Source organism: Oncorhynchus keta, chromosome 21 (assembly GCF_023373465.1).
Source record: "Oncorhynchus keta strain PuntledgeMale-10-30-2019 chromosome 21, Oket_V2, whole genome shotgun sequence".
NCBI lineage: Eukaryota > Metazoa > Chordata > Actinopteri > Salmoniformes > Salmonidae > Oncorhynchus > Oncorhynchus keta.
In genome coordinates this window covers 25,100,236-25,127,358 of record NC_068441.1, presented here as the reverse complement: position 1 = coordinate 25,127,358, position 27,123 = coordinate 25,100,236, and the positions used below count along the sequence as shown (strand labels likewise).

The 27,123-nt window shown below is 43.5% G+C and overlaps 1 protein-coding gene across 2 annotated transcripts in view; it reads left to right on the top strand.

Annotated features, from left to right (window-relative positions):
- LOC118400329 (guanine nucleotide-binding protein G(i) subunit alpha-2-like) overlaps nucleotides 1-27,123 on the top strand; it is a 107,740-nt gene that overhangs the window by 64,894 nt on the left and 15,723 nt on the right. For both annotated transcript variants that reach the window (XM_035797040.2, XM_035797039.2), the window contains exon 2: nucleotides 22,971-23,013. In XM_035797040.2, the coding sequence (XP_035652933.1) occupies nucleotides 22,971-23,013 (43 nt within the window). The remainder of the gene's footprint in view (nucleotides 1-22,970; nucleotides 23,014-27,123) is intronic.

Here is a 27,123-nt window from a genome sequence, read left to right as displayed (position 1 = left end):
GCACACACACAACATGCACACATTTATACCTGTTCTACGCACACGCACACACAACATGCACACATTTATACCCGTTCTACACACACGCACACACACAACATGCACACATTTATACCCGTTCTACACACGCGCGCACACACACAACATGCACACATTTATACCTGTTCTACGCACACGCACACACACAACATGCACACATTTATACCTGTTCTACGCACACACACAACATGCACACATTTATACCCGTTCTACACACACGCACACACACAACATGCACACATTTATACCCGTTCTACACACACGCACACACTTGCATACAATTGTCATATATGCTGCTGCTACTCTATCATACATCCTGAGGCTTAGTCACCTTACCCTCCTCTGTTTTCTGTTCTTCCTCTCTCTTCTGTCTGCCAGGATTAATTAGCTGCTGTCCTGCTCCTCTGACTTCCATCAGCACCCTCTCTCTTTCCCTGCCTTCCCGATGCCCTTGCCCCCTCTACCCACTCTCTCTCCAGTGGATAGGAAGGAGGGTGGTTTAGAGAGATGACCTCCTTCACATCCCCCCCTCAGTCTCCCCTCAGTCTCTCTAATTAGACTAACACGTTGTTTCCTTACTATTTTAACAGGGCCAGCAGAGAAAGAGGGTGTACTTGTTTGTGTGTGTACGTGTCTGTGTGTGTCGGGCAGGGGAAGGGCCAGGGTAGCTGTAAGACAGGGGGCCTGAGTGGAAAGGCTGTTGACAGGGGAACTGAGAAATTGCTTTAGGAGAGAACAACTTAAAAACTAAGTTTAGAATACTTTGGGTGATGACAAGAAAAAGCCAAATGTTCCAGTCTGATATGTTTATATTCTGTCATTAATGAACAGAGATGATAGACTGGCACCTGCAATTTCAGAAATTCGGAAACGCATCCGGAAAGACATCCGTTCTCATCTCTCATCTCCTTCTTTTTCTCCTTCTACTTTCACCACCCTCCCACTTTCGTCCACAGGGCCGGTTCCAGGCACAAGTGACATAAGCGGTTGCTTAGGGCCCCCAGCCACTTTCTATCTCTGGACATTGCTTTTGTCTAATAAACCTGGGTCAACGAAAACCTGACAGTCACTCAATTAGCCATGTCAGATTACAATTTTCAGATTGGTTAATTAGTCTAGCCAGCTATCTAAACTTAATCATGGCTGAATACCGACCGGGCACTCAGGGCACTTGCCCAGGGGCTCTGAGCTCCAGGAGGTCCCCATTGGATATTGTTTGTCATTCTCTCTATCATATTAACACGGCATAAGTCATTACAAAATGTGTAGAATTGCAGAAAACTTGCTTTAAAACGGCAACATTTTCCCTACACCCCATGGCAATATGTGTAGAATTACAGGAAATGAACTTTAAAACTGAAATGTTTCCCTCCACCGTCAAGAAGGGGGCCACTAAAAGCCTAGAGCCGACCCTGTCTGTCCATCTTGTGGACTTTATGAGATGGGTGATGGGTGGGTGTCGTGTTTTGACTGCTCCAGAGTTGTGAGGGAGGACGATGTCTGTGGGTTGTCTGTGTTTTACTTCCTGTTGATGACCAAACATTACTGTCAGGAGTGTTGCATGTACAGTCACATATACATCATCTTTCTCTCTCTTCTTGCTTATTCTCATTTACACCCATTTCCAGTCCCTCTCCTGTCATCCTTCCCAGCAGCAGTTGTCGGTGTGATGTCCAGACTTGCTCTCTGCTGGCCCGGGGGGTTGTAGCCATCGGAGGAGAGAGAAGGTCTCCCTCCTTCTGGCCCTCAGATGGGTCACAGCAGCCACGCCCCAGCCCTGTGTGTGTGTGTATTGATACCCTACAGCATAGATTCAACAAAGGATCTCCCTCCATTTCCTCCCTCCCTGCAGCCTGGAGTAGGAAGTGGCACTGAGCCATCCATCCAGGCAGGGAGGGAAGTAGGGAGAGAAAATGTCTCCCTCACAGGTCTGCTGCTGCTGTATGCCTCCGGTGACTTCACAGACCTCCGTCCACTCTGGGCAGGAAGGTACACAGCCTGTGCTAGAGAGAGGAACTTACTAGTTTCTACTGTGGGTTCGATTTGATGAGTCCCACGTATCGATGCGGTTCGATATGACTCAATGCACTAACAATTGTTGCATGAACCAATTCATTTTCCATTCTAAGTGAATATCTGATACTGATGGATTTACGAGCTGATCTAGATCTGTCTGAGCTGAATTCTCTAAGCCGAATGGCTGTGTGTGTGTGCAATTTCTATTTTTGTCCCCTCACTTTTTATCAGAAATTCTCATCACCCACTGATTAACTTATCATATAACAGATTCAAATATTTTGAGCTATTCGTGTCATTATTTTTAATTTTTTTGAAATTATCAATGACATGCATAGCCAATTAATATAACATAGCTTTGGATTTCACCCTGTCTCAAAAGCCTGTTTGGAATTTTACTGGAGAGCTGCTCTCTTCTCCCGTTCTGACCAGGGGAGAAAATGTTATTGCTGTCCTTGTTATGAAATTACACCTTTACCCTGTTCATGTAAAAATGACTAAATCCACTGATTTTGTTTAAAGCAGAACTACCCAAAATATTTAGTACTGTGAACATGGCAATCGAAAAGCCCCAATCAGCAGATAGATGTGCAATCAGCAAGATGTGAGTTGTGTCCACTCCGGTAACCTGCCCTACACAGCTCCACTGGTAAAATACAGCTCATTTGATAACAATGACACAGAAAATTATATTGGTTGTCCATCAATTAATAAAGCCTATGATTTAATATTGCAAAGCCATTTTACAAACAACTGAATGCTGAAGGTGCCGTGCAGATGTAGCCTATGAATATTAGAACAGGGATAGGGGGAAGGCCTACTGTACCTCTCGTTGGCGTAAACAGCTGCATTTCCCGCAGTGTGCACACAGTTATCTGACTTGTAGATCAATGTCATATGCAGTTACCGATATAATAGTTTAGTAGGCTGAAGGAGAAGACGCATCAATTCAGCCACAACATATTAGAGGGATTTTCGGAATAAAGCAGAAAAATATAATAGGACAAAATAATTAGTGAACCGGCGATTCGTAAAGTTTGAATCGGTTTTCTTACGGATGCATGCTTCATTTGGATCGGATTGGGTTCCCTCGTTAAACATTTGAACCTGGGCCCGATATTGGTGAATCGTTACATCCTTAGATAACACAGCGCTTGGTAGTAAAATATGACATTCAAATTTCACTCCCCGCAGAGACGCCAGTATTCACCAGTCAGCACTTTAAAGAGGCACAATAAATGGGCCTCAGATGACATTTACATTTACATTTAAGTCATTGGTGCATTCACCTTATGACATCCAGTGGAACAGCCACTTTACAATAGTGCATCTAAATCTTTTAAGGGGGGGGGGGGGTGAGAAGGATTACTTTATCCTATCCTAGGTATTCCTTAAAGAGGTGGGGTTTCAGGTGTCTCCGGAAGGTGGTGATTGACTCCGCTGTCCTGGCATCGTGAGGAGTTTGTTCCACCATTGGGGGCCAGAGCAGCGAACAGTTTTGACTGGGCTGAGCGGGAACTGTACTTCCTCAGTGGTAGGGAGGCGAGCAGGCCAGAGGTGGATGAACGCAGTGCCCTTGTTTGGGTGTAGGGCCTGATCAGAGCCTGGAGGTACTGAGGTGCCGTTCCCCTCACAGCTCCGTAGGCAAGCACCATGGTCTTGTAGCGGATGCGAGCTTCAACTGGAAGCCAGTGGAGAGAGAGGAGGAGCGGGGTGACGTGAGAGAACTTGGGAAGGTTGAACACCAGACGGGCTGCAGCATTCTGGATGAGTTGTAGGGGTTTAATGGCACAGGCAGGGAGCCCAGCCAACAGCGAGTTGCAGTAATCCAGACGGGAGATGACAAGTGCCTGGATTAGGACCTGCGCCGCTTCCTGTGTGAGGCAGGGTCGTACTCTGCGGATGTTGTAGAGCATGAACCTACAGGAACGGGCAACCGCCTTGATGTTAGTTGAGAACGACAGGGTGTTGTCCAGGATCACGCCAAGGTTCTTAGCGCTCTGGGAGGAGGACACAATGGAGTTGTCAACCGTGATGGCGAGATCATGGAACGGGCAGTCCTTCCCCGGGAGGAAGAGCAGCTCCGTCTTGCCGAGGTTCAGCTTGAGGTGGTGATCCGTCATCCACACTGATATGTCTGCCAGACATGCAGAGATGCGATTCGCCACCTGGTCATCAGAAGGGGAAAGGAGAAGATTAATTGTGTGTCGTCTGCATAGCAATGATAGGAGAGACCATGTGAGGTTATGACAGAGCCAAGTGACTTGGTGTATAGCGAGAATAGGAGAGGGCCTAGAACAGAGCCCTGGGGGACACCAGTGGTGAGAGCGCGTGGTGAGGAGACAGATTCTCGCCACGCCACCTGGTAGGAGCGACCTGTCAGGTAGGACGCAATCCAAGCGTGGGCCGCGCCGGAGATGCCCAACTCGGAGAGGGTGGAGAGGAGGATCTGATGGTTCACAGTATCGAAGGCAGCCGATAGGTCTAGAAGGATGAGAGCAGAGGAGAGAGAGTTAGCTTTAGCAGTGCGGAGCGCCTCCGTGATACAGAGAAGAGCAGTCTCAGTTGAATGACTAGTCTTGAAACCTGACTGATTTGGATCACGAAGGTCATTCTGAGAGAGATAGCGGGAGAGCTGGCCAAGGACGGCACGTTCAAGAGTTTTGGAGAGAAAAGAGAGAAGGGATACTGGTCTGTAGTTGTTGACATCTGAGGGATCGAGTGTAGGTTTTTTCAGAAGGGGTGCAACTCTCGCTCTCTTGAAGACGGAAGGGACGTAGCCAGCGGTCAGGGATGAGTTGATGAGCGAGGTGAGGTAAGGGAGAAGGTCTCCAGAAATGGTCTGGAGAAGAGAGGAGGGGATAGGGTCAAGCGGGCAGGTTGTTGGGCGGCCGGCCGTCACAAGACGCGAGATTTCATCTGGAGAGAGAGGGGAGAAAGAGGTCAGAGCACAGGGTAGAGCAGTGTGAGCCGAACCAGCGGTGTCGTTTGACTTAGCAAACGAGGATCGGATGTCGTCGACCTTCTTTTCAAAATGGTTGACGAAGTCATCTGCAGAGAGGGAGGAGGGGGGGGGGGATTCAGGAGGGAGGAGAAGGTGGCAAAGAGCTTCCTAGGGTTAGAGGCAGATGCTTGGAATTTAGAGTGGTATAAAGTGGCTTTAGCAGCAGAGATAGAGGAGGAAAATGTAGAGAGGAGGGAGCGAAAGGATGCCAGGTCCGCAGGGAGGCGAGTTTTCCTCCATTTCCGCTCGGCTGCCCGGAGCCCTGTTCTGTGAGCTCGCAATGAGTCGTCGAGCCACGGAGCGGGAGGGGAGGATCGAGCCGGCCTGGAGGATAGGGGACATAGAGAGTCAAAGGATGCAGAAAGGGAGGAGAGGAGGGTTGAGAAGGCAGAATCAGGAGATAGGTTTGAGCAGAGGGAAGAGATGATAGGATGGAAGAGGAGAGAGTAGCGGGGGAGAGTGAGCGAAGGTTGGGACGGCGCGATACCATCCGAGTAGGGGCAGTGTGGGAAGTGTTGGATGAGAGCGAGAGGGAAAAGGATACAAGGTAGTGGTCGGAGACTTGGAGGGGAGTTGCAATGAGGTTAGTGGAAGAACAGCATCTAGTAAAGATGAGGTCGAGCGTATTGCCTGCCTTGTGAGTAGGGGGGGAAGGTGAGGGTGAGAGGGTGAGGTCAAAAGAGGAGAGGAGTGGAAAGAAGGAGGCAGAGAGGAATGAGTCAAAGGTAGACGTGGGGAGGTTAAAGTCGCCCAGAACTGTGAGAGGTGAGCCGTCCTCAGGAAAGGAGCTTATCAAGGCATCAAGCTCATTGATGAACTCTCCGAGGGAACCTGGAGGGCGATAAATGATAAGGATGTTAAGCTTGAAAGGGCTGGTAACTGTGACAGCATGGAATTCAAAGGAGGCGATAGACAGATGGGTAAGGGGAGAAAGAGAGAATGACCACTTGGGAGAGATGAGGATCCCGGTGCCACCACCCCGCTGACCAGAAGCTCTCGGGGTGTGCGAGAACACGTGGGCGGACGAGGAGAGAGCAGTAGGAGTAGCAGTGTTATCTGTGGTGATCCATGTTTCCGTCAGTGCCAAGAAGTCGAGGGACTGGAGGGAGGCATAGGCTGAGATGAACTCTGCCTTGTTGCCCGCAGATCGGCAGTTCCAGAGGCTACCGGAGACCTGGAACTCCATGTGGGTCGTGCGCGCTGGGACCACCAGATTAGGGTGGCCGCGGCCACGCGGTGTGGAGCGTTTGTATGGTCTGTGCAGAGAGGAGAGAACAGGGATAGACAGACACATAGTTGACAGGCTACAGAAGAGGCTACGCTAATGCAAGGAGATTGGAATGACAAGTGGACTACACGTCTCGAATGTTCAGAAAGTTAAGCTTACGTAGCAAGAATCTTATTGACTAAAATGATTAAAATGATACAGTACTGCTGAAGTAGGCTAGCTGGCAGTGGCTGCGTTGTTGACTTTGTAGGCTAGCTGGCAGTGGCTGCGTTGTTGACACTACACTAATCAAGTCGTTCCGTTCAGTGTAATAGTTTCTACAGTGCTGCTATTCGGGTGCTAGCTGGCTAGCTAGCAGTGTTGATTACGTTACGTTGCGTTAAAAGAACGACAATAGCTGGCTAGCTAACCTAGAAAATCGCTCTAGACTACACAATTATCTTTGATACAAAGACGGCTATGTAGCTAGCTATGTAGCTAGCTACGATCAAACAAATCAAACCATTGTGCTGTAATGAAATGAAATGAAAATGTGATACTACCTGTGGAGCGAAGCGGAATGCGACCGGGTTGTTGAGTGCGGAAGTTCTATTCGGTAGACGTTGGCTAGCTAGCAGTGTCTCCTACGTTAAGGACGACAAATAGCTGGCTAGCTAACCTCTGTAAATTAAGATAATCACTCTAAGACTACACACTCTAAACTACACAATTATCTTGGATACGAAGACAGCAAAGACAACTATGTAGCTAGCTAACACTACACTAATCAAGTCGTTCAGTTGAGTGTAATAGTTTCTACAGTGCTGCTATTCGGTAGACGGTGGACGTTTGCTAGCTGGCTAGCTGCTGGGCAGATAGCAGTGTAGACTACGTTAGGACGACGAAATACGATAATTACGCAATTATCTTTGATACAAAGACGGCTATGTAGCTAGCTAAGAAGAAATTGCTAAGATTAGACAAATCAAACCGTTGTACTATAATGAAATGTAATGAAAAGTTATACTACCTGCGGACCGAAGTGCGGATGCGACCGCTCGCTCCAACCCGGAAGATGAGCCTAACAGCATTCAGTCCTCTCTCGCATGTATATCGAGGTAACACTTCATAACCCTGGGGCTTTCTTTCTCTCCTCATCCCTCTAATTGATTGGTTCTTTGAATCACAGGGCATTTGAAAGTAGCTATAAAATATCATTGGAGGTGTTCCATGGGTCAGCTAAATGCTGCAGGTCTGATATTGTATTCACCAGATCTAATCTCTTTACCCATCATTTAGATGCTGCAGGTCAGATGTTGTATTCACCAGATCTAATCTCATTACCCATCCTTTAGATGCTGCAGGTCAGATATTGTATTCACCAGATCTAATCTCATTACCCATCCTTTAGATGCTGCAGGTCAGATATTGTATTCACCAGATCTAATCTCATTACCCATCCTTTAGATGCTGCAGGTCAGATGTTGTATTCACCAGATCTAATCTCATTACCCATCCTTTAGATGCTGCAGGTCAGATATTGTATTCACCAGATCTAATCTTATTACCCATCCTTTAGATGCTGCAGGTCAGATATTGTATTCACCAGATCTAATCTTATTACCCATCCTTTAGTTGCTGCAGGTCAGATGTTGTATTCACCAGATCTAATCTCATTACCCATCCTTTAGATGCTGCAGGTCAGATATTGTATTCACCAGATCTAATCTTATTACCCATCCTTTAGATGCTGCAGGTCAGATATTGTATTCACCAGATCTAATCTCATTACCCATCCTTTAGTTGCTGCAGGTCAGATGTTGTATTCACCAGATCTAATCTCATTACCCATCCTTTAGATGCTGCAGGTCAGATATTGTATTCACCAGATCTAATCTTATTACCCATCCTTTAGATGCTGCAGGTCAGATATTGTATTCACCAGATCTAATCTCATTACCCATCCTTTAGATGCTGCAGGTCAGATGTTGTATTCACCAGATCTAATCTCATTACCCATCCTTTAGTTTTCACATTAGAGTAATCTCCTTTAGGAGTGCTGGGCTTCTTTACAACCAGAACCTGTACATTCACCCCCAGTTCTGAGACAGAAATGATAGGACCGAAGGGAACCTTCATCCCATAGTGGATTCAAAGAAAATAGCGAACGAGTGGCTCGTCAATATTCAAGTCTGTTTTCAGCTATTGCCTTACTGTGTGTCTGTAATAACAATGGTCTGTGTCATATTAAAACATGAAGATTGAATAACTGCCTCCATCCAGCCTTCCTTCCTTGTGGCACTAATTATTTGACCAACAAGAGTCTAGTTTTTATTAACTATCCAATCCACTGTCCCCGAGCACTGCAGAACTCATCTGGTCCTTCTGTAGCTCAGTTGGTAGAGCATGGCGCTTGTAAGTTGGTAGAGCATGGCGCTTGTAACGCCAGGGTAGTGGGTTCGATTCCCGGGACCACCCATACGTAGAATGTATGCACACATGACTGTAAGTCGCTTTGGATAAAAGCGTCTGCTAAATGGCATATATTATTATTATTATTATCATCTCTACTGCTACTACAATAACAAGCCAGACATCACCTCAATAACACACTCAGCTCAGCTGGCTAGTCCTGTCAGACAGTATGAAGATGGTTTAAATACTGTAAATGGAAGAACCATCACAGTGTATTTAAAGGGCTGGGTAAAAAGGATCCCATATCACGATCATTTACACAATCCCACAGTATGCGCTAAGGATGAGAGACAAGCAGCTCTTTTGTTCAATAAATTGTCAGTTTGAGAAGGTTAGCTCTTGTTTGCCGTAAGGCAACCTAGTAAATATTACTCAGGTAAAGTGGTTACAACAACATTAGGCTTAACATGTTTGGGCATGTCGAGAGAGTGTTGTGGAATTTTGAAATCCAACTGTTTATTGTTCACATCCATAGGGATAACAAACACATAACATATCCCAAGCCTAACAGTATTGCTGCATAACAACTACCATCTTTTAGTATTTAGTATATTGGATCATTTGACTGAATCCAAAGAAAAGCCTGATCGAATAACTGATCAAATCAGAATTAGAAAATGCCTCTGAACTGAAAGTATTGTGGGCGGGAGGATTAGAGTGTTGGACTAGTAACCGAAAGGTTGCAAGTTCAAATCCCCAAGCTGAAAAGTTACAAATCTGTCGTTCTGCCCCTGAACAGGCAGTTAACCCACTGTTCCTAGGCCGCCATTGAAAATAATAATTTGTTCTTAACTGACTTGCCTAGTTAAATAAAGGTTACATTTTTTTTTTAATTGTCCTCTTAGAAGTTATTCAATCTACAATGGGAAATTGGTTTGATCGCATAAACTTGGATAATGTCAGATGAAAACAGATTATATTACAGTGCTATCACAGTAGTACAGTTCATGCTTAAAAATCCATGGTTTGTTTTGTATTTGTATTTATTCTTTGTTTATACAGGTGATCCCACTGAAAACGTTTCACAAGGGAGAGCTGTAACAAGAAAGACCGAAGCAATCAACAAAAACTGTAGTGCTTCTACTTCCAATGCCATTCAGATTATAATGCTGCTTCATTTTAGGACCGGTGTCCCTGACATTGATTTGGGGTGGCAGGTACCCTAGTGGTTAGAGTGTTGGACTATTAACTGAAATGTTGCAAGATCAAATCCCCGAGCTGACAAGGTAAAAGGTAAAAATCTGTCGTTCTACCCCTGAACAAGGCAGTTAACCCACCGTTCCTAGGCTGCCATTGAAAATAAGAATTTGTTTGTAACTGAAGGAAAATACATTTAAAAAAAGCCTAGGACTACAAAGTATACTAAATGGAGATTCTCTATTGAAATAGCTTTTTAGTCCAGGACTAGGCTTAATCTATGTCTGGGGAAATTGGCCCAAAGTCAACTCATTGCGCTCCCTGTTCCAGACTTGTAAATAACTCATATGTTTTGTCCACCTCTGTGTCGGCCACTAAGTGATAAAGAGTCATTCGGCGAGGCTGCTTTGTTAATCACAGATGAGGACAGTGAGGGGATGTGAGGTGACTGAGGGGATGTGAGGTGGCGGTGGCTGTAAAGGCGTTGGCCTAAATGACAATCAACAGTAGCATGGGCCCCCACACTGCTGCATTTCTATGTCCCTCTCAGTTCCCACAGGACACACAGTCCAGAGCCAACACCAACATCCTGCCATGGGAAGCAAACGCACTCAACCAAGGCATCATTTGAATGTTGGAGGATATAAACTCAGCAAAAAAAAGAAACGTCCTCTCACTGTCAACTGTTTATTTTCAGCAAATTTAACATGTGTAAATATTTGTATGAACAGAAGATTCAACAACTGAGACATAAACTGAACAAGTTCCACATACATGTAACTATCAGAAATGTAATAATGTGTCCCTGAACAAAGGGGGTAACAGTCAAAAGTAACAGTCAGTATCTGGTGTGGCCACCAGCTGCATTATGTACGGCAGTGCATCTCCTCCTCATGGACTGCACCATAAATGCCTGTTCTTGCTGTGAGATTTTACCCCACTCTTCCACCAAGGCACCTGCAAGTTCCCAGACATTTCTGGGGGGAATGGCCCTAGCCCTCACCCCCCGATCCAACAGGTCCCAGACGTGCTCAATGGGATTGAGATCCGGGCTGTTCACTGGCCATGGCAGAACACTGACATTCCTGTCTTGCAGGAAATCACGCACAGAACGAGCAGATCTTCACAATGAAGATCTGTAAAGTTATTTGTATTTTTACAAATTATCTTTGAAAAACAGGGTCCTGAAAAAGGGAAGTTTATTTTTTTGCTGAGTTTAGGATGGTGATACAGATATGAGAGAAAGCAGTTGGTGTTAAGCACAACTCTAAATCCTCTTGCCTTGGAATAGTGGGACAAAAAGGGAAGAGCTTTTTTGTTTCCTTTGTGCCCAGAGAGTGAGAGAGATGCCCTGTGTTACATCATCCCTCTGTAAATAAACAGAAGCTCCGGCACTTAACTCCTAATGCCTGGCCATACTAAACACAACTCTCTGGGTTACATATAAGAGGGCCCAGAGTTTTATTTCTCCTGACAACCTGACTTGACCAAAAAAAGGCTTGGTGCTTTTCCTGCCCTATTCATGTAGTAATGTGCTGTTTAGACAGAGTATAATGCTGTGTCACACTAAACAACAGACAAGAGGATGCATGGGACCAGTACAATATTATTGAGAGAACCTGGCTGCCCTGTGGCAGATGTGGCGGTGTTCAGCTCCAATTGTCACCACCCTCTAATCATGCTGCAGAGCTAGCTACATGCCAACACACCCACCGGCATATAGGCATCATTCGTGGGGCTTGTGAAATGCTAGGCTAACAGACCCACAGGCAAAGCCTAGGTTAGGCTTCATTCACAGGCAGTGCCAAGGGAGGGTACAACCCAGTCCACTACAGAGTTCTGTACAGAACAAATGAATCCCTTATCAGCTCCTCTCCTGCTGACTCAATCACAACCATCTTTCCATCTGAGATGCTCTCTGCTATACCAATGGAATAGCGAGGCAATCTCGCTATTTTAGCAACACTTTCTATGACCCCAAAACATGAGCCTCCCCTGAAAGATCTGAGAGATGAACAACTCGATCACATTCTCGCTGCCTCGAAGTGAAAACCTTTTCCCAGGCATATTGTTGGATGCGATAAATAACTATAGTAGTACTTGCAGGTGCAGTATAATGTCGAACAAGTCTTTGAAAAACACTTTGCTCAGAGCTTGAGGAAGGTCACCATCGATACAATACTTTCCCCCACAATCATTTGTCTGTTAGCGCCTGGTAAGTTCACTCGACTGAACAGACAAGCAGGACAGACCGTGTCTCCTTGGTACATCTGGCATTGAAACTACATCACTGCTATTATTCCTCCTTTCATCAAACCTGTGAATTGATTTTAAGTGCTGTTGAGTAATTCACTGCCCTCTATTAACACCCATAGCAATGAACTATTATTGGATGTTCTGTAATTAATCCAACGCTGGATGATTTGTAACAGAACAAAACCAGCAGCCTGTTGGTAATACCAGCAGTCAGTTAGAAATACCAGCAGTCAGTTAGCAATACCAGCAACCTGTTGGCATTACTAGCAACTTGTCAGCAATACCAGCAACCTTTTGGCATTACTGGCAACTTGTCATTAATTACAACGGGCAACCTATTGGTTATACCGGTAGCCTGTTGGCAGTAGCGAACCACAGGATGGCAACACAAGTGGCCATATTTTTCTTGACTTTTCTAGCTACAGTTGCTCCTATGATATAATCCTTATTTACCAAGACCTGAGGCCTCATCAGCCCTGCTCTTATTGCTGTTCATGGCCAATTACTGTTATTCAGCATCATCAGAGCACTAATCAATGAGTCCCATGTAGGCCAATAATAAGGACCGTAGCCTCTTCCTAACCATCCAGTGTAAACACTTTAATTAATGAAAGCCTGTTTCCTCCCTCCCTTGGGTCAAATACATAGATTGTTGTTGATTTCTTCCCCTACCTCAGGGATAGGGCTGCGGGTGTCACGAAATTTCATCAGTCGGTGATTGTCAAGCAAATAACTGTCAGTCTCACGGTAATTGACCGTTAATTAACATAAACACATTTAGCATCTCCTTGCCTACAAGACACTGATGCAGACCTTTGGAACATCTACATTTGAAAAAGTCTAATAAATCCATGTAATATAGCCTACACATTCACAATAAATCCATGTAATATAGCCTACACATCACAATAAATCCATGTTATATAGCCTACACCATCACAATAAATCCATGTAATATAGCCTACTCCATCACAATAAATCCATGTAATATAGCCTACTCCATCACAATAAATCCATTTAATATAGCCTACACATCACAATAAATCCATGTAATATAGCCTACACCATCACAATAAATCCATGTAATATAGCCTACACATTCACAATAAATCCATGTAATATAGCCTACACATCACAATAAATCCATGTAATATAGCCTACACCATCACAATAAATCCATGTTATATAGCCTACACCATCACAATAAATCCATGTAATATAGCCTACACCATCACAATAAATCCATGTAATATAGCCTACTCCATCCATCACAATAAATCCATGTAATATAGCCTAGACCTTCACAATAAATCCATGTAATATAGCCTACACATCACAATAAATCCATGTAATATAGCCTACACCATCACAATAAATCCATGTAATATAGCCTACACCATCACAATAAATCCATGTAATATAGCCTACACATCACAATAAATCCATGTAATATAGCCTACACATCACAATAAATCCATGTAATATAGCCTACACATAACAATAAATCCATGTAATATAGTCTACACCATCACAATAAATCCATGTAATATAGCCTACACATCACAATAAATCCATGTAATATAGCCTACACCATCACAATAAATCCATGTAATATAGCCTACACATCACAATAAATCCATGTAATATAGCCTACACATCACAATACATCCATGTAATATAGCCTACACATCACAATAAATCCATGTAATATAGCCTACACCATCACAATAAATCCATGTAACATAGCCTACACATCACAATAAATCCATGTAATATAGCCTACACATCACAATAAATCCATGTAATATAGCCTACACATCACAATAAATCCATGTAATATAGCCTACACATCACAATAAATCCATGTAATATAGCCTACACCATCACAATAAATCCATGTAATATAGCCTACACATCACAATAAATCCATGTAATATAGCCTACACCATCACAATAAATCCATGTAATATAGCCTACACATCACAATAAATCCAAGTAATATAGCCTACACATCACAATAAATCCATGTAATATAGCCTACACATCACAATAAATCCATGTAATATAGCCTACACATCACAATAAATCCATGTAATATAGCCTACACATCACAATAAATCCATGTAATATAGCCTACACCATCACAATAAATCCATGTAATATAGCCTACACATCACAATAAATCCATGTAATATAGCCTACACATCACAATAAATCCATGTAATATAGCCTACACATCACAATAAATCCATGTAATATAGCCTACACCATCACAATAAATCCATGTAATATAGCCTACACCATCACAATAAATCCATGTAATATAGCCTACACATCACAATAAATCCATGTAATATAGCCTACACATCACAATAAATCCATGTAATATAGCCTACACATCACAATAAATCCATTATTTATTTTAGACAGGTCTAGATATGAAGAAAATGTAGTCTATTTCAGAAGAACAGAATAGCATACTTTGAGAAGATGTCCTTATGTGAGGTCCTGATCTGGCTATGCCATATGGCTGTGGGCTACACTAGTTCTTTCAGCAGACAAGATTTGCTTAGAATTCTGTGGCATTATTTTATAGTACTAAGAATACAATTGAACATAGCTGAATAAAATAGAAAGGATATTTTCTCCAAATTATTTGAGTGAGTGCACACATTTAGCTATTATGTGCGGTTAACAAAGAAATAGGTATTCCCATCAGACTATTCTTGATTTAATCTTGTCGTTACATATATACTATACATATACATTTACATATACATACACCTGTATCGAAACAGGGGCAGTGGACAAAATGCATCATCTATGAACTTAAATAGCGAATGGAGGACGCTTTTTCCCTGGTTCATTTTCATGCCAGCCAGGTGGGCTATAATCCTGTTGTAAATATAAGCAATGTGCCTAATATTAGGAAAGTTGAGTAAAAATATAGTAGGCCTAGCTTGTAAAAAGCTGATGGGATCACTCTGGCCATCACTCTGTTTGCTCACGCTGTTGCATATCCTATAGAAATGTTGCGCAACATGAGCTCATGGGCTCTCATAAAGTGTTTGATCAGATTTTTGAAAACATTTGCATTTATGGCAGCATGATTAGAGGGACAATAGAGTGCTGAGTACCAGGCAGTTCACACGTTTGGTAGGCTGCTATTGACCAGCAGCAGCATCAGAGCTTGGAGAAGCCTAATTACCGACTCGGGACCGCCAGTGTGGCAGTAATACTGTCACCGCACCAGCTCTACTCGGGATCAATGCGTTCTCCCCTTATTTTGCGATTAGTGGTGTAGCTCTGTGGGCTGGGTGCTCATAGGGGACCTGTGTGCTATCAGGTACCTCATGATTTAAACATCTCCTATATACAGACAGCTCAAGTTCTTCTCCTAAGACATGGATATTTGTTTTGAAAAATATACAATATTAGTCCCCCAGGACAGATGATCTAAGTGGGTGTGTGAGTATGAGCTTGTTTGTTTGTTTCTGTGTGGTGGGGCTGTTTGTATGTCTGGATTGTACCCATGTTCTGTAGAACAGCTCCTAGCTAGACTAATATTTTCAGAATGAAATGTGATTGAAACTGGTGAGCTGCCTCTCCCTGGCTGCTGTGGTAATGTCAGTGTTCCGCGTTGTTTTCTCTCTACCCTTCATAGATCTGGCCCTGGGTTTGTACTGCTGCAGCTGGGTCTCATTTATTCCAGTGGGCACCCTGGCGCAGCCACCCCTGGCATAGCACATCCACCCCTGGCATAGCACAGCCACCCCTGGCATAGCACAGCCACCCCTGGCATAGCACATCCACCCCTGGCACATTCTCCTCTGTTGGTTGTGCTCCCTGCTTCTGCCTCTGCACCCTCCTCTCCTGCCAGTCCACACTGGGCCTGATTGATAATGAGGCAATTTCCTGGGTCCTGGTCCTTTTCCCTCACCCCCAACTCTTTTTTTCCCCTCTTTCATGCTTTTTGGAAAAGGGCCTCCCCACTCAGCTTCAGTCAATGGATGTAACCACAACTATCTCCTCCATTGCCTGGTTGCTAGGCAGCGGGCAGTATTTGTTTTGCTCATATCCCTGGAATTTTCTGGCCTCTGTAAGTGGAGTTTGATCCCACTGTTCTCCCCCCATGGGAAACTTATGTTTACATTGCCAGAGCATGTGAAATAGATACAGTGAGGGAAAAAGTACATTTGCCCACTGACAAAGAAATGATCAGTCTATAATTTTAATGGCAGGTTTATTTGAACAGTGAGGAATCAGCCCAGAACTACACGGGAGGATCTGTCAATGATCTCAAGGCAGCTGGGACCATAGTCACCAAGAAAACAATTGGTAACACACTACACCGTGAAGGCCCGCAAGGTCCCCCTGCTCAAGAAAGCACGGACCGTCTGAAGTTTGCCAATGAACATCTGAATGATTCAGAGGACAACTGGGTGAAAGTGTTGTGGTCAGATGAGACCAAAATGGAGCTCTTTGGCATCAACTCAACTCGCCGTGTTTGGAGGAGGAGGAATGCTGCCTATGACCCCAAGAACACCATCCCCACCGTCAAACATGGAGGTGGAAACATTATGCTTCAGGGGTGTTTTTCTGCTAAGGGGACAGGACAACTTCACCGCATCAAAGGGCCGATGGACAGGGCCATGTACCGTCAAATCTTGTGTGAGAACCTCCTTCCCTCAGACAGGGCATTGAAAATGGGTCATGGATGGGTATTCCAGCATGACAATAACCCAAAACACACGGCCAAGGCAACAGAGGAGTGGCTCAAGAAGAAGCACATTAAGGTCCTGGAGTGGCCTAGCCAGTCTCCAGACCTTAATCCCATAGAAAATCTGTGGAGGGAACTGAAGGTTCGAGTTGCCAAACGTCAGCCTCGAAACCTTAATGACTTGGAGAAGATCTGCAAAGAGGAGTGGGACAAAATCCCTCCTGAGATGTGTGCAAACCTGGTGGCCAACTACAAGAAACGTCTGATCTCTGTGATTGCCAACAATTTTGTTGTTGTTATTCTGTCTCTCACTGTTCAAATAAACCACCATTAAAATTATAGACGGATAATTTCTTTGTCAGTGGGCAAAAGTACAAAATCAGCAGGGGATCAAATACTTTTTTCCCCTCACTGTAATAAACAATAAAACATGAACAGTAAACATTATTTTGGAACTTGTGTGAGTGTAAAGACATTTCAAATGGCATATGTCTATACAGAGTTTTAACAATGTGCAAATAGTTAAAGTAAAAAGGGAAAATAAATAAACATAAATATGGGTTGTATTTACAGTGGTGTTTGTTCTTCACTGGTTGCCCTTTTCTTGTGGCAACCGGTCAAATGTCTTGCTGCTGTGATTGCACACTGTGTGGTATTTCACCCAATAGATATTGGATTTGTTTTTACATTTTTTGGGGTCTGTGTAATCTGGGAAATATGTGTCTCTAATATGGTCATACATTTGGCAGGAGGTTAGGAAGTGCAGCTCAGTTTCCACCTCATTTTGTGGCTACAGTATGTGCACACTGTAATGAATACTCAGGGAGAAAAAGGTGTAGATTCACGTGCAGAGCGCGGCAGGTGTTTATTTCGCCTTCACAGAAGGCAGGAACCGTGGTCACAGGCAATGTTCATACATAGGTACTAATTAAGGAGCTGATGAGACCAGGTGAGTAACCAACACAGGTGAAATCAATGAACAAAAATCAAAGACAGGGCTACGTTCAAGAACACAAAGAAACAGGGCTACGATCAAGTACACAACATAACAGAACACAAGGTTGACTGAGAAAATAAATACAGAACTTACACACACTGCCCAGTCTTCTCTTGAGAGCCTGGTCTGCCTACGGCGGTTTCTTTACCTAATTGGTATGTCAAATTTGATATTCCTTTTGATAGCATAGGAGGCCCGTTTTGCCTTGTCTCTCAGATCGTTCACAGCTTTGTGGAAGTTACCTGTGGTGCTGATGTTTAGGCCAAGGTATGTATAGTTTTTTGTGTGCTCTAGCGCAACGTTGTGTAGATGGAATTTGTTTTTTTTTGTGTTCCTGGGAACTGGACATTTTTTGGCACACTATTATTTCTGTCTTACTGAGATTTACTGTCAGGGCCCAGGTCTGACAGAATCTGTGCAGAAGATCGAGGTGCTACTGTAGGCCCTCCTTGCTTGGGGACAGAAGCATCAGATTATCAACAAACAGTAGACGTTTGACTTCAGATTCTAGTAGGGTGCTGTAGACTGTTCTAGTGTCCCCACCAATTCGTTGATATATATATCAGCTGAAATAGACAGCAGCCTTCAATATGGTAGACCAATCTGAACTCCTCTCTCGGCATGTCCAGCCCACTCATTATCTCAGCCAATCATGACTAGTGGGAAGGTTGCTAGCTTTTTCTGTGCTTTATTAACCAATAAGGTTCGTAATTTAACAATCATATTTGTATTTACAGATGGCATACAAGTTAGTTATTAATGCACATAAACGTTCACATGTTCGAGAAGGCATTTCTGTCCCCCAAAAAAAGCATTTTGATAAAAAAACATTTTTTTCCGTTGAAACGTCTCTCCTGTGAAGTCGTGACTTGCGCCTAGTTTCCTGAATTGGGACACATTTGTCATTGTTGTTCATTTTCTGAGGTTGTCTGCTTGACACTTTTAGGTTTGATAGGGAAGCTGAGAGGTCAAATATACTGTTCAGGTTTTCTACTTCCAAGTTTACAACTTCAGTATTACAGTGGAGGGAATGCTGTCACCTCCGGTTAGGTGTTTGTCCCCCTGCGGTTCAGAAACCCTACACGTGTGTCAGCTCCCCTAGCTCTTGAAAATCTTCATTAGAGCAGTGGATGAATGGACTGTTTATAGTGATACAGTACCTCTCAATCTCACACCGTAGGAGGTTTTCCCTGTCAGTATGTGAGGTCAAGCGATGCCCCCCCCGAACACACACTCCCAGTCTTACACTCAGCACACAGTGAACAATTGTGAGAGTTTCCACACTGTGTCTGGAAGGATTCTGGGCTGTGGAAGCACCATATGGGGGGATACAGTGTGTGTCTGTGCTACTGTGATCATGCTTTTATTACAGTGGAGGGACGCTCTCAATGGCCCTATATCCACTCACACTTATCCTCCAGTCTGAGTTCCTCTGTCAGGCAGGAAGACTAAACATCCTCCTCATAATAGCTTTCCTCTGCACAGCTTTAATCTGCTCAAATACCAAAGGCTTCTGTGTTGAAAAGAGGCGGTCAGAACCCAGGCTCAGATTGTTTCCTCTTTGTAGAGTGAAAGTGAATATAGTCGGAATGGGATTAAGGCTGTTTGTTGTGTTAGAGAGAGGGAGTAGTCCCCTATTGGGGCTGTCCCTGGCATTCCATCTGGAGAGAGGGAGGGGGGGGAGAGAGAGATGGGCAGAGCAATGATATCTGCAGGCCAGTCTTCAACAACAGCCATAACACAGCTCTGAGTGTCCGTGCTGATAGAAACCCACACTTGAATCTGTTGAATTTGATGCAATTGAATTCTATTAAATGTTACCATTCAAAAGACCTGTTCTAGTTGAAAAATCAGATACCACAAGGCTTGAATAGGTTGATGTGGCTTACAATGTAGCACAAATTACTTTGGTTAAGTGTGTGTGTTTGCACTAGTCTAATGTATTATTTTGTTTATGTGTGTACATTATGTGCTTGTACGGATGCCTGGGTATGACTCAACTGCATGTGTGCATGCAACTATGTGCTGTGAACATCTTTTGCATGTTGGCAGGTACATGAAATATTCAAGGTCTTCAGTGCAGTGCTGGCTCGCCTGCGCATGCGTCCGTACATTATTAATGCAGGGGAATGTTTCAGGAGCAGCAGTGTGATAACACACCACCATGTCTGAGAGTGTGTGTGCAGGAACTAGCTACCTCCAGCTTAACCAGTTAGGCAGTTTACATTGTCATCAACTGGCATTCCCTGTAGGCAATTTGGCTGTTTTTCCACATAAGCAAGTAAGGCAACGTAAACGTTAGTGGTTTTTTTGTGTGTGTGGGGGGTAGCTCAGCTTTAATGTTGCTGATAGATTGTAATTGTTTGCATAAACTAACAGACGACAATACTTCTACTGCTACTTACAGCTATTTTGGCTCACATCTACAGTACCTGTAGTTAAAGAATCAACATATTCATAATTTCCTCTTCAAGTTCTGGATTTTCACCCACTGCGGCCAATACACCATTCATTCTGATCTTAACTACAACCCTCTGATGTCCACAGATGAACCCATCTTTCCCAGTATAGTGACATTTTGCTATTTCCTTTTGCAATACATCCCTCCATTTTACTATGATGTGTTATGAGGATCCTGAACCTCCCTATTTGTAACATTTCTGCCGATATTGCCCTAAAAAGAAATACTTGACCCAAGAGTATAATGATATTTCCCATTGACTGATCGTGGTTTTTAAGATCCCCTTACTATACAGTTTGCAGATCTGAACCCTGATATTGTGACATAAAAAGCAAGCAACTGATGGACAGTACCAGAAAATATGTTCTATTGATTCTGTTTCCTAGCGGCAGAGTCTGCACAAGGCTGACTGTTCAATGCCCCATATATTGAGCATACATTTGATAGAATAGCTTAAATTGGAAAGAACCGATTGATGTGTCAGTTGTTGTTTTATGTCAGTTTATAGAGCCTATATGCCATGCCAAGTGATCTTGATGGGCTTGGTCTTTTTCACAATGTATTGCATCTTAACGTTACCTTCACATATCAATCAGATGTATATATAAAGCACCTTTTACATCAGCCAATGTCACAAAGTGCTATACAGAAACCAAGCCTAAAACCCCAAACAGCAAGCAATGCAGGGGTATTATAGCAGGAGGGCACACACATGTTTAGAGCACAATCTATCAAACCCACACACACACTTACTAACCTCGTACTCATATACAACAGAGGCCAGTATGGAAGGTATCCGTCTATAGGAGATACTTGTGTGTCCAGTCAATAGATCTCCTCTCTTGTTGTCATAAACCTCAGTGTTGTACTGTCATTACAGCTCATTAATGTTCTCCGCTTTACTGGACAAACTCCAACGGTTCTATTTACCATCGTCAACATGGCGGCAGGGAGAGGGACAGCGTGAGAGAAAGAAATGGGGCAAGAGCAAGTGAAGGGCGAAAAATATGTTGTGTGTATTTGTATGTATGTGTGTGTGTGTGTGTGGCGGGGGGGCCTAGCTGGGTTCAGTCACATCACGCCTCTGTGTTAACAGGTCTATGAACTCTCTGGGAGTGTGTTTGCAGCTTGACTCTATGTAACCACTGGACCACAGTCTGTAGCACTCTCTATAGGCAACCTGGTAGCCTTCTGTCTCTCTGTCCCCGCATTTATTTCTATAGAATATCCTGTAGAAAAATCAACATTGGAATCTTCTTTTTATAAAGTTTCCTTACAGTGGACTGTATAGTGTCTGCCTGTGTACAAAGCCTGTGGCTCTAATCTACTCTAGACAATATGTTATTGGTGAAGGATTGTGAACATGCTCAGACAGAACCATGGGTTATTAGGCTCACATCTCATATGATTTATTCATAACGTATTATTGCTTCAACCCCATCATGCACTTGAGAAAATACAGATATGAATCAATATAGAGTGTACACACACAATGGGCAAGTGCCCAAACATGTATACACACACACTTTCCACTGTGTCTCTGAGTCACTTCCCTCTGTGTTCAGTTAGGAATACATTTACAATTTCAATTCTCGCTCAAGGCTTGGAGCCTCCGTTTCTCCTTCTCTTTCTTTATTTCAGCTTATCAACTCAGCCCACATACTGGATCAGATCAGTGCAGGGTGACTTTCTAACTGTTGGGAGCTGAGAGAGTGGCTTCTTTAGAATGGGTAACGGAGCAGAGGATGTGTCTCTTAGATTGGCCGGTTAGCATAGGGACTATAAGGAGGTTTTAAATGGAGAGAATTCACCCAGTCTGACTGTGTGTCTGCTCTGTGCTCTGTATTCACATCACTGTTGTGATGGAATGTGGGATGTCAGTGGCTTGTGTTGTTGGTGGGAGATTATGGTTACTGTTGGGTAACGTGCGATCTGACACACAGACACACACTTCATATAAACAGTGTTGTGTTGTTGGGTCAGAGTGACCATGACCCTAGTGGTGGACTGCGGGTCATTTAGCGCTGTGTGATTAGTTAACTACTCAGTGCTGCTGTCCTCTAATCCAGACAGCCAACTATTTAACATAACAGTACAACAGTGGGAAATATCCCAATGAGTTTCTTATGGACCCTGAACATGAAACAAGCAACATGACGTCATCTGAAAGAACAGGCCCATATCCTGTTTGTGAAAGCACTCCAACTTTTTAATTTAACGCTAATGATGATTAAGTGCCTTGTCTCAGCGGCTGTGGAGAGGGAGGGTTACAATACGACGGCTTCCTCTGAAGTTAACACACAGGCCGTGCTGTTGACGCAGGAGTTATTGGGTGTAGGAAACTCTGTGAAACCCTATGAGACCGAGTGAGGCACCCATTGAGTGGAGAGGGGGCCTCCAGGCATAACGATACTACCATTTATATTATGCACTACTGTAGATTGACATGACTGTTAGGCTGTAACTGGATAGGGGGCGACTGGAAGGAATATGAAAAGAGACGCATTAAGGAAGCAGAGGGAGAGATGCATGTAAGCGTTAAGGCCTGAGGAAGAGGAGGGGGTTTATATGTGAGGTGGTCTTGCTTGCTGCCTGTTTATATTTCTCCACTAACAGGAGTGTATTTTTAACCTCTGGCTGTTTCTGTTCTTTGTGCAGGTGCTGGAGAGTCAGGGAAGAGCACCATTGTGAAACAGATGAAGTAAGTAGAGCTCCATGCCTGGCTGGCTGTCTCCACATTGTTTGGTTTTGCTGCTGTTCCCGTCAAGCATGAGCAATTAACCCAATATCACAACCTGACTCTGATGTCATTGTCAACATAAGCAGACAGGGACAATACATTCTTAAACTAGTTACCCAGAATCCTCTACATATCCTTTCTCATGCTATAATCTATACAAGGTGTCCCCAATTATATTCCGCCAATTTCATTCTTCAGCGGATGATAGGGGGGCCGGAACATAATTATAAATCATTTTTACACTTCAAATTGACCACAAGAAGCCCAAACAGATGTCACATTTGACAAAAACATAATAATTTAAAACCTTGATTACATTGGGATGCGATTACATATGGGAATACTTGGGAATAGATTTTCTAATTTAAAATCACTTTGGGCTGATTTCCTGGTCATTTTACAGTTTTTAATGTACCCTCCCCGAACAATCTCAGAAAACTTGGGGGGCCAAATCCAATCATTTGGCCTGCGGGCTGCCTATTGCAGAACCCTATCTGCATTGACCCATCTTGCACTAACCTTTTTGACTCATCACATACGCTGCTGCTCCTGTTTATTCTCCATCTGTTACCTAGTCACTTTTCTCCTACCTATATATGTACATATCTACCTCAATTACCTCATACCCCTGCACATTGACTCTGTACTGGTACCCCATGTATATAGCCAAGTTATTGTTACTCATTGTGTATTTATTTTTCGTGTTATAATTTTTCTCTCTGCATTGTTGGGAAGGGCCTGTAAGTAAGCATTTCACTGTTAGTCTACGGCTGTTGTTTACGAAGCATGTGATTTAAGATAAGATCATTTGTGATTTAAGATAAGATTTGATCTATAAAGTGCACAATACTTCCTATACTTACAGTCGTAAGCCTGTTTCTTTCTCAACTGTTACTTAATGGGTTTGAGGCCTCCCCGGGAATGGTCAGCCACGCACGCACGCACGCACGCACGCACGCACGCACACACACACACACACACACACACACACATACACACACACACACACACACACACACACACACACAGGTATGGACCAGAGGGGTTTTTCTCACCATGATTAATGCATTGACTCCTTCCCTGCTAGCTCATATTCCAAGGAGCTACTCTGACAATAGAGTATACAGTTATCTTAAGTCTACGCTGTACAGGATGCTTCCTACTAGACACGCTGAATCATTTGGAACATATAGAGAAGATACAGGTTAACCTGGTAGCAGATCTGGACCTGTATGTTCTGTAGAACATTACTCTTTTGTCATGTTTTTCATGCCAAACATTTATGTACAAACTGGAAAGCACATCGAATAGGTTAGTTACTGGTTGGTGCCCTGTGCATCTGAATATTCAGCCAAACACATGCCCCTGTTTTGTGTGGCCTCTGGCTGGGTGTACTATAACACCTACTTCACCTGTTCTTGAACCATGCAGTTCTTTGAGGAGCGCTGGGGTAAATCTGTAGGACTTAAGCTGATGGTTATGAGCACCTAGGCTCTGGAGGCAATGTTGTCTCTGTATAACCCTACTGCTCAATCTCACAAATGAAAACACACACATTTAAACCCTCAATCCCTCTCACAGACATTCTTGATGACAAACACAGCCGTTACTGCCTGGAATAACGAAACACACACGCACATCAATGCAAGCACACACAATTATCCTTTATATATTCACACACACACACTCACACACACACCCTTCAATGGTTGAATTATTCCTCCACATTCTCGTCGTGCCATGCTTTCAATCCCTTTTTCATCCACTCACACAGATCAATTCAACTGACGCTATTAAATCATTTCACACTGGATTAATAACACACACACTACACACACCCCTGTAATACATGGGCGAAACACTGTCAAAACCATCCTGATGATGAAATCTCTTTCTGCGTCACCCATTAGCCAGTAACTTGTTTTGACTTGAAAATGATTTGTATTATACTGAACAAAAATATGAACATAACGTGTAAAGTGTTGGTCCAATGTTTCATGAGCTGAAATAAAAGATCCCAGAAATGTTCCATTTGCTCCAATTTTGTGCACACATTGTTTACATCCCTGTTAGTGAGCATTTCTCCTTTGCCAAGATAATCCATCCACCTTACAGGTGTGGCATATCAAGAAGCTGATTGAACAGCATGATCATTACACAGGTGCACCTTGTGTTGGGGACAATAAAAGGCCACTTTAAAATGTGTAGTTTTGTCACACAATACAATGTGTCTCAAGTTTTAAGGGAGCATGCAATTGGCATGCTGACTGCAGGAACGTCCACCAGAGCTGTTGCCAGATCATTTCATGTTTATTTCTCTACCATGAGCCACCTCTAACATCTTTTTAGAGAACCGGCCTTACAACCGCAGACCACGTGTAACCACGCCAGCCCAGGACCTCCACATCCGGCTTCTCCACTTGCAGGATTTTCTGACTGTAATAACGTCCTTTTGTCGGGGAAAAAATATTCTGATTGACTGGGCATGGATCCCCAGTGGGTGGACCTCGCTCAGAAGTGGGTGGGCCTATGCCTTCCCAGGCCCACCTATGGCTGCGCCCCTGCCCAGTCATGTGAAATCCATAAATTAGGGCCTAATTAATTCATTAATTTCAGTTGATTGATTTCCTTATATGAACTTTAAATCAGTAAAATTGTTGCATGTTGCGTTTTATATTTTTGTTCAGTATAATTGCCTTTAGTTATAATAACTTGAGGGCTCCACTAACAAGGAAAAGGCTTCATCATGATTTGCTCGGAATTTCAAAATTTAACTTAGATTTCAGAAGTAAAATGTATTCTACTATGGTTCTTCTTGACTATTACTATTATGAATTTGCAGTCTCATCTGGTCTCATCTAGGAAAATGTCTGTTTCGGCATTGAAATCTAGTTTAAAAAAAATATTATGTGGAAATTGAACATGACTTTAAATAAGTCTCCCTGGTTCACCTCCAACCTCCCCAGCCAGCGTGGCTCTTTGGTGTGTTGTCTTCGCTCAATTGTAATTGAGAATAAACACTTTGTGAGCTCATGGGGCGGCAGGTAGCCTAGTGGTTAGAGAGTTGGACTAGTAACTTAAAGGTTGCAAGATCAATTCCACGAGCTGACAAGGTAAAAATCTGCTGTTCTGCCCCTGAACAAAGCAGTTAGCCCATTGTTCCTAGGCTGCCATTGAAAATAAGATTTGTTCTTAATTTACTTGCCTAGTTAAATAAAGGTGAAAACATAAAATTAATTATTTAAGTCCCATTTGGCCTTCATCCTAGCAGGCTCCCTTTCATTGGTGTGACTAGACGGGGTAAAATATTTGTCTCATAGCGTAGGAGCTCCTGTCTTGGCCTGGCCACTTTTTACTATCAACATATTTGTTCCATCTCCCTCCTCCTCTATTTGTTTTAGTTGTAGTGTTCTCTCAGCAGCGACCGGATCTTCCCCCACAGACCAGTAACATCAGTCTGGAATGAAGTATTCAGTATGCATAGTACAGCCAATGATTAAAGGAGATAGTACTTGTTTCAATTATTAAATACATGCTCCGGAACTTTGGCGACTAGTAAACCTCCAGCTTTCACACATGCATAATATATGAGCAGAATTACTGTTTAACCTCAATTAGCCACGAAATCCCTAGTTTGAAAGCAACTGTTTTCTGGAAGCTGTGATGCACCATTTCCCCTACATTTTCCCACATGTGGGGCCAGCCCCTTAGCAATTTGAGTTTCAGCCAATAAGCTTCAACCCCTCGCCATATGAGTGAAACCGAGCAAGAGGCTCATTATGCACTCACAGTAGAGCGAGAGAGCGAGCAATGACATGGTGCAAATATCTGCACATACACTAGATACCAAAGGTATATGGGCACCTGCTCGTTGAACATCTCATTCTAAAATCATGGGCGTTAATATGGAGTTTGTCCCCCCTTTGCTGCTATAAGAGCCTCTACTCTTTTGGGAAGGCTTTCCACTAGATGTTGGAACATTGCTGCAGGGACTTGCTTCCATTCAGCCACAAGAGCATTAGTGAGATCAGGCAGTGATGTTGGGCGATTAGGCCTGGCTTGCAGTCGGCA